At 28.0% G+C, this 15,564-nt stretch overlaps 3 protein-coding genes across 5 annotated transcripts in view; 2 read left to right on the top strand and 1 right to left on the bottom strand.

Moving 5' to 3' along the window:
• The window catches only part of Idgf (imaginal disk growth factor), an 8,949-nt gene extending 6,299 nt beyond the window's left edge, over nt 1-2,650 (top strand). The window contains 1 exon segment of the mRNA NM_001168671.1: nt 2,098-2,650. Coding sequence (NP_001162142.1) covers nt 2,098-2,335 — 238 coding nt within the window. The 3' untranslated portion in view covers nt 2,336-2,650.
• A 2,149-nt stretch (nt 2,651-4,799) lies between these two features.
• LOC100160467 (phosphatidylinositol glycan anchor biosynthesis class U protein) lies at nt 4,800-8,390 on the top strand. Of its 3 annotated transcripts, XM_016804937.2 has the most exons (8): nt 4,800-5,220; nt 5,308-5,405; nt 6,509-6,711; nt 6,798-7,002; nt 7,116-7,347; nt 7,418-7,689; nt 7,773-7,915; nt 8,079-8,390. In XM_016804937.2, exons 2-8 carry the CDS (start codon nt 5,372-5,374, stop codon nt 8,187-8,189), a joined length of 1,200 nt encoding a protein of 399 aa, XP_016660426.1. In that variant the 5' UTR covers nt 4,800-5,220; nt 5,308-5,371; the 3' UTR covers nt 8,190-8,390. The 3 variants fall into 3 exon arrangements, with proteins under 3 accessions (XP_016660426.1, XP_001949071.2, XP_029342447.1); XM_001949036.5 differs by lacking the exon at nt 5,308-5,405; XM_029486587.1 differs by lacking the exons at nt 4,800-5,220; nt 5,308-5,405 and adding an exon at nt 5,449-5,470.
• LOC100571284 overlaps nt 8,198-15,564 on the bottom strand; it is a 64,448-nt gene continuing 57,081 nt past the window's right edge. Inside the window, exons 2-4 of the mRNA XM_029486588.1 lie at nt 9,445-9,582; nt 8,940-9,105; nt 8,198-8,664 (exon numbers count right to left, since the gene is read on the bottom strand). Of these exons, the coding sequence (XP_029342448.1) occupies nt 8,488-8,664; nt 8,940-9,105; nt 9,445-9,581 (480 nt within the window). The 5' untranslated portion in view covers nt 9,582 and the 3' untranslated portion in view covers nt 8,198-8,487. The remainder of the gene's footprint in view (nt 8,665-8,939; nt 9,106-9,444; nt 9,583-15,564) is intronic.

The following is a 15,564-nucleotide window of genomic DNA, read 5'->3' as shown; positions in this document are numbered from 1 at the left end:
TAATTTGATAATGATAAATGACATCGGTATCACTTTATCCACTGGCACACACAAATATGTGTAAATGGTAAGTGGCTACTGACAGGGGCGGACTGGCTATTTTTGGGCCGTGGTGCCAAATTAATTAGGGGCCCGTAATTTTTTTTCAAACCTACCTAAATTAGGAAAGAGTCCTTAGTTTTATAAGTAAATATAAAAAAAAAATTAAGAATAACAAGTTGTTTATTTGTAGAGATGTTGAAATATGTTGTTTTATTTTTATTTTGTATAATACCATATTATACCAGTATTATACCGTATACCGACTGTGGTAATCGGGGGCCCGGATCATAAATACAAACGGGGGCCCGGGGTGCTACTTGGTGTATAGCACCCTGGGCCAGTCCGCCCCTGGTTACTGATAGACAAAAGACATAATAATAATAATATGCATCTATTCTATCTAAAAATATCTTTACTATCCACTATATACAGTATATACACAGAATGTATGAACGGTAAAATGTAATGTGTTAACTATAAAAATATGTTTTTATTAAGTATGTTTTTGATACTGTAATGAATCTGTAATGAAAAACTGAAAACACTAGAAACGTTTTTTTAACGATTGGCCTGGAGGTGGGAAAAAATTGGCCTCTTTAATTGTTTGCACACCTTAAAAAAAAACTGAAATGGCGCCCCTGTCCGCATATGATTATAGTTTAACTATATAAATACTTAAATTATTTTTTAACATTTTAATTTATACTTTAAATATAAAGCAGTCATTTTAAAATAGAACATGCGATATTCGATAAGCATATCGTGTATGTTCGTGTTTGAATAAATATTTGCAATAGTGCCTACTTAAAATTATTTAAACACAAATATATTGACTGCTGCAGGCTTAACAATGGTGTTTTGTTTGTTAAAGAATCGTCCTGTATATAAGTTAATTCAAAAAGAATTTTGTATGCACAATATTTATACCATATAATATACGCATTAATAAATACACATAAACCTATATGATTAAATATATTAGGTCCCTATTGTATATTAAATATTATATTGGCGGTTTTAAAGGTTCTCCCTAGCTATACTGCTGCCTGCAGGTACTGTACTTCAATCAGTTTCATATATATGTAAATATGTTATAATACACGAGTACAATATTAAACTTACAATGATCGATATCGGCATCTAGAAAACTGTTCATTGTATAGGCAAAAATGTTGATTACTGGTATAGTATTATATTATATTATTAATTATGTTTTGTATACAATAATATATAATATTAAAACGTATTATGTGTATTATATACCATACAGCAGATTATTATATATTGCAGACACAGACACTCATAAATTATGGTTATGCATTAGCTTTCAATAGTTAATAATACATATTATCTTAATTTTATATCTTTTAAATTTTAATCGAGAATATATAATACGAGTATCATGATAATCTAAATTGTTATAAAAAGTGGAATCTATACCTTCGTTATAAAACAATAGGTACGTACTACGTGTAAGGTGCAGTGTGCTCATAATATTATATAGTATATATTCCTTACGGCGGTTTTCTTTTCAATCCAATACAATCCAATCATGTAAATTTATACAGAAAGTATCAAAGTACTCATACAACTATACATTTAATCAGTAACTACAGGTAATTATAGTCAGCAATAGGTACATGCCATTTCCGTTAATAACGGACAATGGACTATTACGAATATTATTCTATGTAGTGATATCTGCAGCACCATCTCATACAATTTTTTGGTATATATATATAAGTTTATATTATACTATATTATTATATAATTAGGGGTTGAGCCGGTTGGAGGGGCTACAACTCTTAACCAAAATGTTAGAAAAATTTAAAAATTCTCCAATGTTCTGTGAACATATTATAACGTAGGTAATACGTAGGTATAATAAGTAACTATGTATTGAAATTGTAATTTGTATGAAGGTTGTAGCAAAAGTTTAAAATGATTTGTACTTACCTATCAAGTATCACAATTCATTGCAAATTTCTATATTTATGTAGAGAAAATATAATTTTCTGTGTGTTATAATGTGCGTATCGTTTTAATTTTTTTTAGACGTGTACCGGACCCGAGCAAAAATCTCGGAACCTATGCTTTCCGTTTGCCCAAAGATGACGTAAAAGGAATTTGGATCAGTTTCGAGGAACCAGAAACGGCCAAACAAAAAGCTACGTATGTGAAGCAAAATAATTTGGGAGGTATAGCGTTAATGGATCTGTCCCTGGACGATGCTAGAGGTCTGTGCGACGCTAATAAGTACCCCATTCTAAAAGCCGTAAAGAACGTGTTGTAAGAGTGAATAGAGTACACGAATCACAAAATCGATTTTAGTTTTTAAGCGCTCATTTTGTATCGTATATTGTCATTAAAAAAACTTTATCATTACTTTGTACCGGAATACTTATACATATCGTCGCTATATTATGCTGTTTTAAGAATAGAAAAAAACATTTTCTTAAATAGGTACCTACCTAAAAAATAATATTATAGGTTCTTTTAAATTATTTTACTTTATTTGTGTTTAATCTAATGTTTATAATATTATATCATGTAATGTTTTTTGACGTAAAATAAATATAAGTAAAAAATATAAATATTTTACAGTTTATTACATTTAATTTTAATTTTTAAAAGTTTTAGTAGATTTGATAGACCTTTCAACCATTCAGTTCAGATTTTGTTTGGTGTTAATACACTATGCAAAAGGGTTCGCTACGATACTTATCAACATATTACCTATTAAAATAATTATAATTACTCTACGGTAATGTAAATCTTGTTCCGTTCAACTTAATAATTTACAGTAAACAAGATTGCCACTGAATTGAAAAAAGTTTGTATCGCCACAGAACACTCTTTTGGTGGTATAAAAAATCTAAATAATAGGAAACATACTATATATATATATAGCTCTGAGTATTGGTACCTACTTAAAAATTACAAAAATCATAATTTTAATATACATATATTTATATATTATTAAAGGAAGAAATGGGGGTGAGCGTGCTTAGCGAATTACGTGTATACATGTTATGTTACGGGTAAAAATCAAAATTCGCGGGGACCTGCAATTATTGTCCTAGGTCTCCATCCATAATGTCTACATTCAATTTTTGAAATTTTATTGAGAAATTTAAAATCGGACATATTTTGTTAGTCATTGCTGTAGTTGTAAAGCCTAAAGACGTACTAAAATAAACAGTAAAATATGAACTACAGTACAATTATATTATTAGTTATCCATCCACCTGCAGAAATAGGTATACCGTATATGTATACTTGACACCAATTAGATTGCGACCATCGGGTATAAACTGTATACTGTATGGGGGTGAAATGACTGGGGTCAGTGCCACCCCCAGGCCCCAATCGTCGATTTAAAATTTAAAAAAAAAAGGCGTATACTGTTATAACTATACGCAGCTATATACCTATGCTATAGATTAGGTTAGGTACGTCGTACGTACAATTTATTTGACACGAATACACGATATAATAAGTACGATAAAAAATAAACAATAATCGTAATAAAATCCTACTATTTTTATAACTGTTAGTCGCTACGATTTTGCCCAAATGATGTTATCTGTTTTCAAAACTACAGGTTTGTATTGGCAAAAGCCGAAATATTACATTTTGCTCCACTCAGCTCAAGTACCCCAAACTGTGGGCAGTTGAGCAGTTCGCACATCGCGTTTTACCGGGAATTTTTTGAGGTTTGCCTGACATTGACATTTGCACGTAGCACATTATATTATTAATTATTATAATATATTTATATATTACGATAAATAATGGCATAAGTATATGAATACAATTTTTTTTTCTGATTCATACAAACGCCTACGCACTGAGCGTATATAGAAAAAAATTACGAATACATCACTGCATGTGTGTAACTAAAATGCTAAATGCATTGTTTATTTTAACCATGATATATGGTACAATTATACAATGTATAACTAATTATACTTATACTTAGTTATATCATGATCTTAACCTTATAACCAGTCCTGTAAAGAATACTTTTAAAAAGTACTTGAGTAAATGCTCAAATACATTTTTTTTAAGTATTTAAGTCTTAAGATACTACTCAAATACTTTGAAAAAGTATATGGAATACTTTTCAAATACTTTTGGTTTTTAAAATGGGTTTCTAATTATCGTAATACAAACACATATAGGTAGTAGGTAATCTAATAGTTATCTAATAGTTTTAAAGGGAATATTGTTATTCAATATTCAACAACTTTTTTTAGAAATCTGGTTTTCACAAACCTTTGGGCTTCGGCTAACACAGAGATACAGAATATTAAATAAAACTATTATTCCATTATTGTAGTTGACAATAATATTTTTCCAACCAATTATTTCGAATAAAAATAAAACGTTCAAAATAAAAAACCAAAGTATTCAATACCAAAAAGTATTTAATACAAAAAAAAGTATTTAAAATACCATTCAAAATACTTCGTGCTGAAAGTATTTAAAAAGTTATTCAATACTTAAAAAAGTATTTGAATACTTTTACTCAAATACTTTTACTTAAATACTTTACAGGACTGCTTATAACTTACTGTACCGGTCATACATGATGATGATATTCTATTTTCAGGTTTATTAGTTCGTGGACACTCCCGTTTGGAGAATCAGTGTTGCAGTCGTTGAAACACAGTTAACTAAGTTGGTACGAACATTGATGAACTTCCGAAACGCTTATCAGGCTTATCACTTTTCGGCTTACCAACTTTTAGTACCGAATACCGATGATTCTCGACAGTCAACTACACTCGACATCTCGAATTATTACATTAGTACGTTGATTATAGTAAGTTGTAGTCCGTGCTCAGCACCATTAATTTAGTACACTTTAACGATTTTACGTTATCTAGTATCTACTAAGTATCAGTCGAATATCCGGTTTTCTTTTTTATACTTAAAATCAAAATATTTAAAAATGTATCGTCTTACACACTCAATTGGTTTTAAATTGAACATTATGTTCACATAGCATTTAGATTAATAGTTTAACCGCCAATCGGTCATATATGGAAAAATTACTATTTTTCGTGTATTCGATTGGAATCCTTATTAGGATCTATTTGAGCTTCAGCGATTTCAGCACTTCCATTGCAGATCGGGTTGAAGTGTCGACACCATTGAACTCTTGGAAGAGAGGTTTGAATTAATCACTGTTCATAATAATTACAATAGTTCATCTTATAGTACCTAATTACTAATTAGTATATTGTATGTTCTCGTTAGATGAATATATTTTGTACCTACACTACAGCTAAAAGAATAAAGCTAGGGTGTGACCATTTAAAAAATGTCTATTCAACGCCGCTATTATAATGATTATTGCAAGTATTTATTATTGCATGTCACAATATCTACCTACCATAAAATGATCAATATTGCATGCCAGGTACCTTTTAATTTATTTGAATGATTTTGATTTTCAAAGTATATCTTATATTATAATTCGTGCGATAAAAATCCTTTGCTATTTGATCATCTCATTGCTATTATTAAATCTTCTGTACAGTAACTTTGTATGTATTTTATGATAATCCAAATCTCTCTTGTCTCCAAAATAATAGTATTATATATTATGTACGATTGAATTGATATAGATATCTAGACTTCTTTTTTTTTTACAAGGCGCCGGCTAAAATAAGTATTTTAAGGTAATTGGTTATTGCCATTTTTCATTCATCCTAAAACGTACAAGAGGAAGAACAACTCATATGGACATGAGTATTGGGCAATACACCTATTTGTAATGCTATGATAACACACAAAAATAAAAACCTATAATAGACTTCTATTTTACCATACTATACTCAGTGTTCGACTTGACAAAATTGAAGTAGAGGGACCCTGTTAACTACTTAAAAAAGTGCGTCCCCATCACTTGTTAAACTTTATTGGGCCGTAGGGGCTGTGCCCCCATACCCTCTAATAACCCTTTTTAAAACATATAAAAAATATTTATATAAGTAATCAATAAAAAAATAAAAATAACACAAGTTAATATAATACATGGAGGATTACTGTAGACCTATTATATAAATTATAGTTATAAATAATAACAAATTCAAAATGATATTAAAAGTAAATGAATTAATAGTTTACTAAAAATGAGTTACTAACAATATTAGTAATTTTTAGATCCGCGGGTATGAAATAATCCATAAGACAAATTATGATGGTATCTAGCATATTTTGATAAAAATGAAGAATCATGAAGAGTCCCGTGTTCTCCTTAAAAATAATAGTAGGGGTACGCTAAAATTTCTGAAAAATTAGTTTGGGTACTCCGTTTCCCCTGTGCACCCCCACCACCCCAAGTCGAACGCTTACTATACTATAAACTAATATTATTCCTACTGAATACTTAAATACAATTATTTTTACTGCAACTTAATTAACCTAGGTAATCTAATAAATTTTTTTTTTTTAGTTATTGAAGGTGTATCTTTATACAACGAGAATATCAATCCATATGATGGGGATTTATTTCACGAGACTCCATTGGCTCTTGTATTTTTCAGTCACTTGACATCAACTTTTTCAGATTTTTATGTATCATTAGTATTTATTGTGTGCGATCTCATAACTGCTTTTGTGTTGTATTATACATCTAAAATTTACACTGAAAATTTGGTATGTTAAATGTGTAATATTATTTTTATTTGTGCTGTGAATACTTGTATTACTTACATAATTTTTTTATTTTAATATTATTTTAGCTTAAACAGCAAACGAAAACAAAACATGTCTACAATAAAGAGTTTAATAAATTATTGATACCAGATGATTTTTCAGTCATAAATCCGTTTTATGTATGTTCAGTTTACATGCTTAACCCATACACAGTGTTTAGTTGTATTGCAAGAACAACAACAGTGTTCAACAATCTATTTTTAGCATTATGTTTATATTCCATGGTAAAACGTAAGTTTTAAAATTTTGAAATAATTATTATTTTGACTTTTATAAAACCCATAAATACTGCTACTAAATAACACTATTTAATATTAAATAATGAATATGTATTTTTGTTGTAGGGCATAGACTATTAGGATGTCTGAGCTTAGTATTAGCATCATTGCCAACTTTTTACACATTTGGTCTACTAGCCCCGTTAATGATAAGTTGTGCACCGATTGACTCTAAGAAAAAGACTGGTTCATTCATAATTACATTTTTAACTTGTGGTACCATTAGCTGCTCGCTTCTGTACTTATGCTATACCATTATGAATGAATGGACATTCCTAGATTCTGTTTATGGTTTTATGTACATACTACATTTTCATGTTACCCTAGTTTATGTTTCTTAATTATTGATGTAATAATTTATTTTTCAGATTAAATGTACGTGATTTAAAACCAAATATTGGTTTGTTTTGGTATTTCTTTACTGAGATGTTTGAACATTTCCGTGCACTATTTGTCTGCGCTTTTCAATTAAATGCATCTGTTCTTTACGTGATCCCATTAAGTATACGTCTCCGCCGTGACCCATTGTTATTAGCTACCAGTTTATTAACATTAACAGCAGTTTTTAAGTCATATCCAAGCATAGGAGATGTTGGATTTTATCTCAGTCTTCTACCAATTCATAGACATCTATTCTACTGTATGTCAACTTAGTAACTAATATAACTAATTAGCTTAAATAAAAAAAAATATTATTCTAAATTGTTTTTTATTAATTTTTAGTTATGCAACAAGCATTCATTGTATCGTGTTTCTTTGTGGGTTGTACTGTTTTTGCCCCTACTGTGTGGCATTTGTGGATTTATTCACGTTCAGCAAATGCAAATTTCTATTTTGGAGTTACTCTTGCTTTTGCCACAACTCAAGTAAGAATTAAAATGTTTTTACTCGACTTTAAATTTGGTTCAAAAGAAAAATTAATTTGATTCACATTATTTTGATATGTTTTATCAATGATTTATGATTATAATTGTTAATTAAATATTAATATATTATGACATTAAAATTATGATTTATAAATTTTTCTAGATATTCCTGATCACTGATTTATTGTTTGCATACATCAAGCGAGAGTTTGCTCTGAAACATGGTATGAAACGTATGATCAATGGAAAAGAAGCGCGTCTAATGCTTGATTAATACAATTGTATGCAAAACAATTTAATATGAAGAATTCTAAAATCTTGATAATATGACAACTTTGGAAAAAAGCAAATTGTTAATGGTATTTTTTTATACTAAAGCACATCATACCAAATTTCGTCTAATAACTTTAATTTATAAGTAAAATGTATAATATATTTTTACAAAAAAACAAAGTAAAATTGTACAAAACTTGAACAGATCTGTTTTGATTTTCTACTTCCCTGTAATTCCTAGTGTAATTAATTTAATGCAAGTATATATGTGGATACATATAAGCTTTAAACAATTGTGGTCAAATGGTATGCATCCTATTATTTTCTGTGACATCCGATAAAGATTTTTTCTTTTTGTAATTATCTCTCATCACATCCTCATATCCAGGTGGTGGTGTGATTACGGTTTCGTATCTTGGTGGTGTTTCCTGCATGGTCTCTGGTGAACAATATGTTTCTGGTATTTCACAACATTCCTATAACAAATTGTTTTATGGTTTTTAGTACTTTGATAGACAGTTTGATTTAATGGTATGGATAGGACTTTAACATATTAATGTATTAATTTCACTGTGTTCGTTCAAAAACTATTTTCTATGTTGTATTCATTAACACCAACTTCTGTGAAAATTATCTTTAAACCATTAGTCTAAACTGATGAAACATATTAATATTATAGGCCTGTTTGTATGGCGAGGCTAAAAGAATATTTATTTATTTTTTGTATTAATAATGAATTAATGTTTATTACTTGTTGTAAAGACCATTGTAGTGCTTCATAGTAAGTGTTTGAATTAACATCAATCCAAAAAGGTTGTGGTTGTTCATCGCATGTTGTTGTATCAAACTTGTTGTCTTTCCATCGACAACAATAACACATCCATAAAATAAATAATATCATGCTACTCATCATAACCCTATTATTAAAAAAAATATATAATGATTATATTCATAGTAATAGGGTATTAAAATGCATGTGTTGAATTCCAATTATTTTAATGCATTTTCCTCTAATATGTAAAATGTAAATATGTTTTAGTTATTTAAAAGATAGGTATTTAATTATATTCAATATTATATAGGTACCGTAAAAATGATGTTTTAGAACATTAGCTATACGACTCAAATGTTTGGTTTGGTATGGTATGTACTGCTTCTGAGGTGCATAGTGGTTTGTGGTTATGTGCATATTGTAAATTCAATCAATACTATAGGCATGTATGTATTTATAATTAAATATATTTTATTATTATTACCCTCCCAATAGAATATTAACTCCGCCTGGTGCTGTATCTTGTTCATTTTGATGATCTTGTTGGTGTTCCTGTTCATTTTTATTCTTGTGCTGTTGAGTAGCCAATGATATGGCAAAATGTTGTCCAAAAGTAATCATTCTGAAAAAATGTGCATGATTGTAATATTTAAATGTAGGTTCCTATTTGCAAATTCATAGGTTTGCATGAAAACATTATTCAGTTTTCTTTTTCATATTTCAAAATGTAATGGTATCAGTTGCAGGTATTTTAAATAAGAAATAACATTACAAATAAAACCAACTTGTAAATTATAAAAAAGTTCCTTGCAGCATCGGTACTTATAGATTGAATATTAAACATAGATGGTTGAGAGAATTGTGCAAAACAGCAGACTAACTTGAAATACAATATTTATCTATGTAGTACCTACAATTTACATTTGTGAGTTTTTAACAAATTCTTAACCAATTTTCGAATACAATACCTAATTAATATATTATAATATACCTTTAGATACCATGTCAGAGGTTGTCAATATCATCATGTAGGTACCTATATTGACGTGCTCATGGGGGGGGGGGGGGATATAAGTTTAATGATAAGTCAGTTCACTCTAATATCAAATATAACAGCACACTTTTGAAATTAATGAATGAAAATTTGGTAAGTCGTACGTGCAAGTGTGTAAGACGGAGACAACAAAATAAATGCATGGGTAGCACCTATTAAAATCCTGTAGGTAGGTGTAATTTTGAATTTATATAATGTTAATAAAGTGTATTTGATTTTTTCATTAGTGAGTGAGTTGATTATTTAACACTGAACATTTTCATATATAGAATAATATACGATACATTATTTTTCTCACTCGTTTTTAGGGGGTTTTGACTGTTCAAAAACTTTTTTAGGGGCGGGGCTTAATTCCCTTGGCCTCCGAGATGTATTCTTTACAACAATTTTAATTATTATGTTGTAGGCAATTCAAAAAATATTAATCAAAGCCCGAAGGGACTAGAAACTTTTTTCATAACTGCTTACGTAGGTATCTACCTATATGTCACCTATATTATTACCTGTATTGGTACACAATTAAAATTTTCAAAATATTTAGACTAATATTAAGCTATTTAGGTGTACCTACATGAACCTATTCAAACTGTTCTATATTCTACGATCGCGGTACCTACAACTGACCTACTGATTTTCAGGTTAATAACAATTATAGGTGCCTACTATATCAATGTACCTATACCTATTGGCTATTATTTTAATAATTAATCACAGGTAGTTACCTACTGACTAGGTAAGTATCTAGTGATGGGAAAATAAATTACTCATTGTAATATAAATAAATCAAAAACTATCCTTAAAAATATTTACCCAGAATTTTTTTCAATGGTTTATCATAGAATTCAAGTTTAACACATACATTAGAGGCAGTGGCGTAGCCAGGGGGTGGCACTGGGGGCACGTGCCATCCCCGAAATTTTTTTTAGCTTGTTTTATATTATATTATATGTTTGATAAAAATTAAAAGTTAAGGCTGTCAAAGTGAACCATTTTGAAGGGGTCGGATTTAGGAAATATTGTACATCCATCGTTAGTAGGTAGGTACTATATTATCTAGTATATTTCCCGAACGCTTTATGTAATTTAAGATAAACGATGGCTAAGATTTTTGAACCCCAATAAAGTACATACGCGCAGTCACGTCACTATATTTTGTGATAAAAAAATGTTCAACTTACATGTGCCACAAAACTCCCAAAAAGTGGAAGACAAATTCACCCAGTAACAAAAGCCCTTTTGGCTATTTTAATTTTGAAAACATATATTTGAATTCCTTAATCTCTTTTCTAGATTATGTAGGAAATGGATCTATGATCTTTAGTATTGTTTAATTAGTATTATGGTACCTACCAGAGTAATTTTCTTTTTTTTTTCAAAATTCACTTTTACTTTTGAATTAGGTACTAAAAAAAAAAAAATCACTTCCAACAAAACACACAAAAAGCGGAGAAATTTTTATGTTTTTTTCGAAATTGAAATTGGATTTCTGGAAGTATATTTTTTTCCGCTTATTGATCTAATTGCACGAAAAAACTACCAGCTTTCAACAGTCCTAATATAGTCTTATATTTTTATTATTAAATTTTAATATTATTCGAACCAAAATGGAATGTTTTGTTTACAACACATTTTGATATAATGATAGGTAATAAATAATAATATTGATGAATACATTAAGCTATGATTTACAATAATATTAATACATTGTTATATTTAAATGCAGCCAATGTAGGTAGGTACCATACTTGTACATAAATATAATATAGTCATAAAACGAGTAGTAGATACACTTTATGATCAAAGGGGCCATAGTAGATATCTAGCATTTCAAAGGCTAGAGAAAAAAATTAAGTGCCCCCCCCAACATTTTTTTCTGGCTACGGCACTGATTAGAGGCTAGATACCAATTTCAGTAGGTACTTAATGAAATGTACATTTGAAACCTTATTATAGAGTATAGGTACAGTTGCGAATGACTTTTCCGATATTTTTAATACTTGATTTTTATACTTGATGACTTTTCCGAAAATCCACTCATTTAGTTTATTTTAATATAGTAAGTTGAATTTGTTATATTCTATAATTAATAACAATTAAAAATGTTATTATCATTGTTATAGTGATTAAATCATTTTAACATAATGTCATAATATTAATTTATAGTTAGGTAGGAATACATTATAATTTATACTTAAATGTACCTATAGTTTTAATTTATCTACACAGCTACACTCCTACCTTATATTTATTACGGCTCATTTGTTGTTTTGTATTACAATTTATAGGTACCTCTACGTAAGAATAATTAATTTCTAGGAATATTAAGTAGCTATTGATTTTTAGTTTTTACAAACTAAAATGGTATGCATAATGTAATAGGTCACGTAATCAATTGTAAGCTATATTTTAATGGAGTGGGTTTTAGGCGTTTATATTAAAAGAGCCGTGTTAGGGTGCATATTATAGAAATATTTTCCCATGGATTTTCCATATTATAATCATGTTAACTATAGTCAAATTAACTTTATTTTTTTTATTGCCCATAATATAACATTTACAATCTTTTTAAAAACATATTATAATCTACAAAATGGCATAGTCAAATAGTATTGTTGGTGCACAGAGAGAAACAATATTACAATTAAAAGCAAGGAAACTCCAGTGATAGGTAGCACCCCCAGAATAAGTGCTATTAAAAGCAGAAATAAAAAACAAGGTATGACAGTTATTTGTTAAAAGTAATTTGTATTTAACATTTCCGAAAATGTGTAGGTACCTAGGTAGGCACTTAATAATATTATGTACCAGTAAAATTATCAGGATTCATGACAATGAATTGTTATTATGAAAGTCCAAAGAACTGTTTACAGCTAGTCTATATGCCTGATAGGTATTATTTTACATGTAGCAAACTAATGATTTGACAATGATTTTTGTCCTTGTATTTTTACCGTCCCTTATATTAGCTTCTCTTAAATAATAAGGAGAAGGATTTAATCGTTGAAAATGTATAAACATTAAAATAAAACTTAGTTCAATCAACGTAATATAAAATATTTGTATATATAGACGTATACGTTCTAAAAGTTATTGAATTTCAAAGTCCAAACCTTTTGATATCCAACAAAATAATATAATTGGATTTAGTATACTTACTGGCTACTATACTACTATAGATATTGTACTATATAAAAGGGTTAAGTGTTAAAGGATATTGTAAATGTTTTTGACATAATATAATGTGAAAACTATCAAATTTTAAAATAGCGATTTCTTTGACACTTGTCCATTTCAATTGCAGTATTAAAAGTTAAATACAAATGTAAACTAACACGAACGGATGAAATTGCTAAGAGAAAACAAATATATGACAGTAAACTCTGTACATGGATTGGAAGGATCTCATCAATTGAATATAGTAATATTACTAATATACCTACATAGGAAACGATTTGGCCGGGCTCCAAATTATATGTCAAAGACACGCTGATTATTTGTGTACGTGCATTTGTGTTTTGGTATTAGTCATCTAAAGTTTTGGTCTAGAAGAAAACTCATTTATTCCCTTGTGCAGCACTTAAAATTGTTCAAACGTACCTATTTTTGTAATTACCTACTATATACAGTGTGTCCCAGAAGTTCCGTATCATTCCCCTATAGTATCTTCGTGGAAAATCAATATATTTAAATGCAGTTTTTTTTTACAGTAATAAGTACCTATTGAAATTCTGATTGAATAGCATAATATTCGTTTTTTCCAAAAATTCAAAAATTATCAAAAATTTTTTTTACGAAACAAGTTTTTTAAGTTTCCAAGGTAGTCATTTTGTTAATCGTATTTTTTGAAACAGTCCAAAAAAAAAAAAATATTAAAATTTAATGAAAATCGCTCAAGTTAGAGCTAATTATTATTTTGAATTTCTATAGAAATTATTCTTATAAGAATAATAGTTTTGTTACCTTTCCTGTGCATAGAACATTAGCAAAATACGATTCGCATGCTTTAATCAGAAATTTTAACGCTGATATTTTTAATGACAATCTTATCTAATTATTAGTGAAAGCTTTCAGTTATAAGATTAAAAACTTAAATTTTTAACAACTGATATTTTGTATGCCAAAATTCATAATAATTCCAAAAAAAATAATTATTTTTTCATTTTAATAATAAAATATCTAAGATAAAACCATACACCATTCGTAATTGTAGGTTCACTTCATGATAATTAAAATACTTAAAAATAGGTAACCAGTTTCACTATTCACTGTTCAGTAAACGACAAATGTGGGCATTAACTAGTTAAAAAGTTAAAGTTAAGTTAAAAAGTTAATTTTTTTTAAACTTTTTAACTTAACTAGTTTAATTTACAGTTGAAATAACTTAGCTTTTCTCAGTTGATTTTAAAAAAATCCATCAAGTTAAAAACATTTTGAAATTTTTCGTTTATACGTAAATATTAATATATCAGTAAAAAATAAAATATTCCAATACAAAAACACAAACATTTCTGTTCTTTATCTTGATAACATAATTTTGTGTATAATGTACCTATATTAATATATTTTATTAAGTTGTAAATTACATATTATGCGAGTTGCAATTATAAATGTTTTTAATAAAATTAATAATTTTAAATTACAAATTGACAATTATTATGTTTTAATGTAAAAATATAATATAACTTATAATATATATGAAGGTCATGTATTCATCTTAACGTATTATGACATTCAATTGCTATACGATATAAAAAAATATATTTGTCAAATTAATAAATTGAGATGAGTATAGTTTGAATTAGTAAATAAATAAATAATAGTAAGGTAAAAGTAAAAGGGTATACAGTGTACATTATGAAAATAGTTCAATAAAATAGTTTTTATACCTAATTTATAAATTAGAAACTAGAAAGACACATTCACTCTTTATGTGATTTACATACTAATTAAAAAAAAATTGATTAATTTTTTTTTAACTGAGTTAAGTTAATATTTTTTTTCTATATTAACTTTTAACTTATCAAGTTAAATTTATAATTTGTTAACTGTTAACATTTAACTTATTGATCTTGTGTCCTCTTAACTTAACTTAACTTGAGTTAATTATTATCATTAACTTGCCCACCTTTGGTAAACGATAAAACACAGCTATTGTTATTTTATTATTTCTATTAAAATTAAATCTTTAATTAGTTATGTATTAATTTTGTCAGATTTAAATAGACATTTTATTACTAAAATGAAAAAACAATTATCTTTTTTGGAATTATAATGAATTTTGACGTACAAAATATTAGTTATTAAAAATGTAAGCTTTTAATCTTATAATTGATCATTTTCACCAATAATTAGATAAGACTATAAGAGTGTCATAAAAAATATCAGCGTTCCAATTTGTGATTAAAGTATGTGAATCATATTTTCGTCGTTCGGCGAGTAGCAAGTCGTATCTCAAAAATGTAATATGTTCAGGACTCAGAGAGACAAATCGTGAACACTGATAACTATGTAATCAAGTTACGGCAAATTACAATTAAATCTTTAATGTCC

This window comes from Acyrthosiphon pisum, chromosome A1 (genome assembly GCF_005508785.2).
Source record: "Acyrthosiphon pisum isolate AL4f chromosome A1, pea_aphid_22Mar2018_4r6ur, whole genome shotgun sequence".
NCBI lineage: Eukaryota > Metazoa > Arthropoda > Insecta > Hemiptera > Aphididae > Acyrthosiphon > Acyrthosiphon pisum.
The sequence above is the reverse complement of the archived record's forward strand: the minus strand, read 5'-3'. Positions and strand labels throughout refer to the sequence as shown.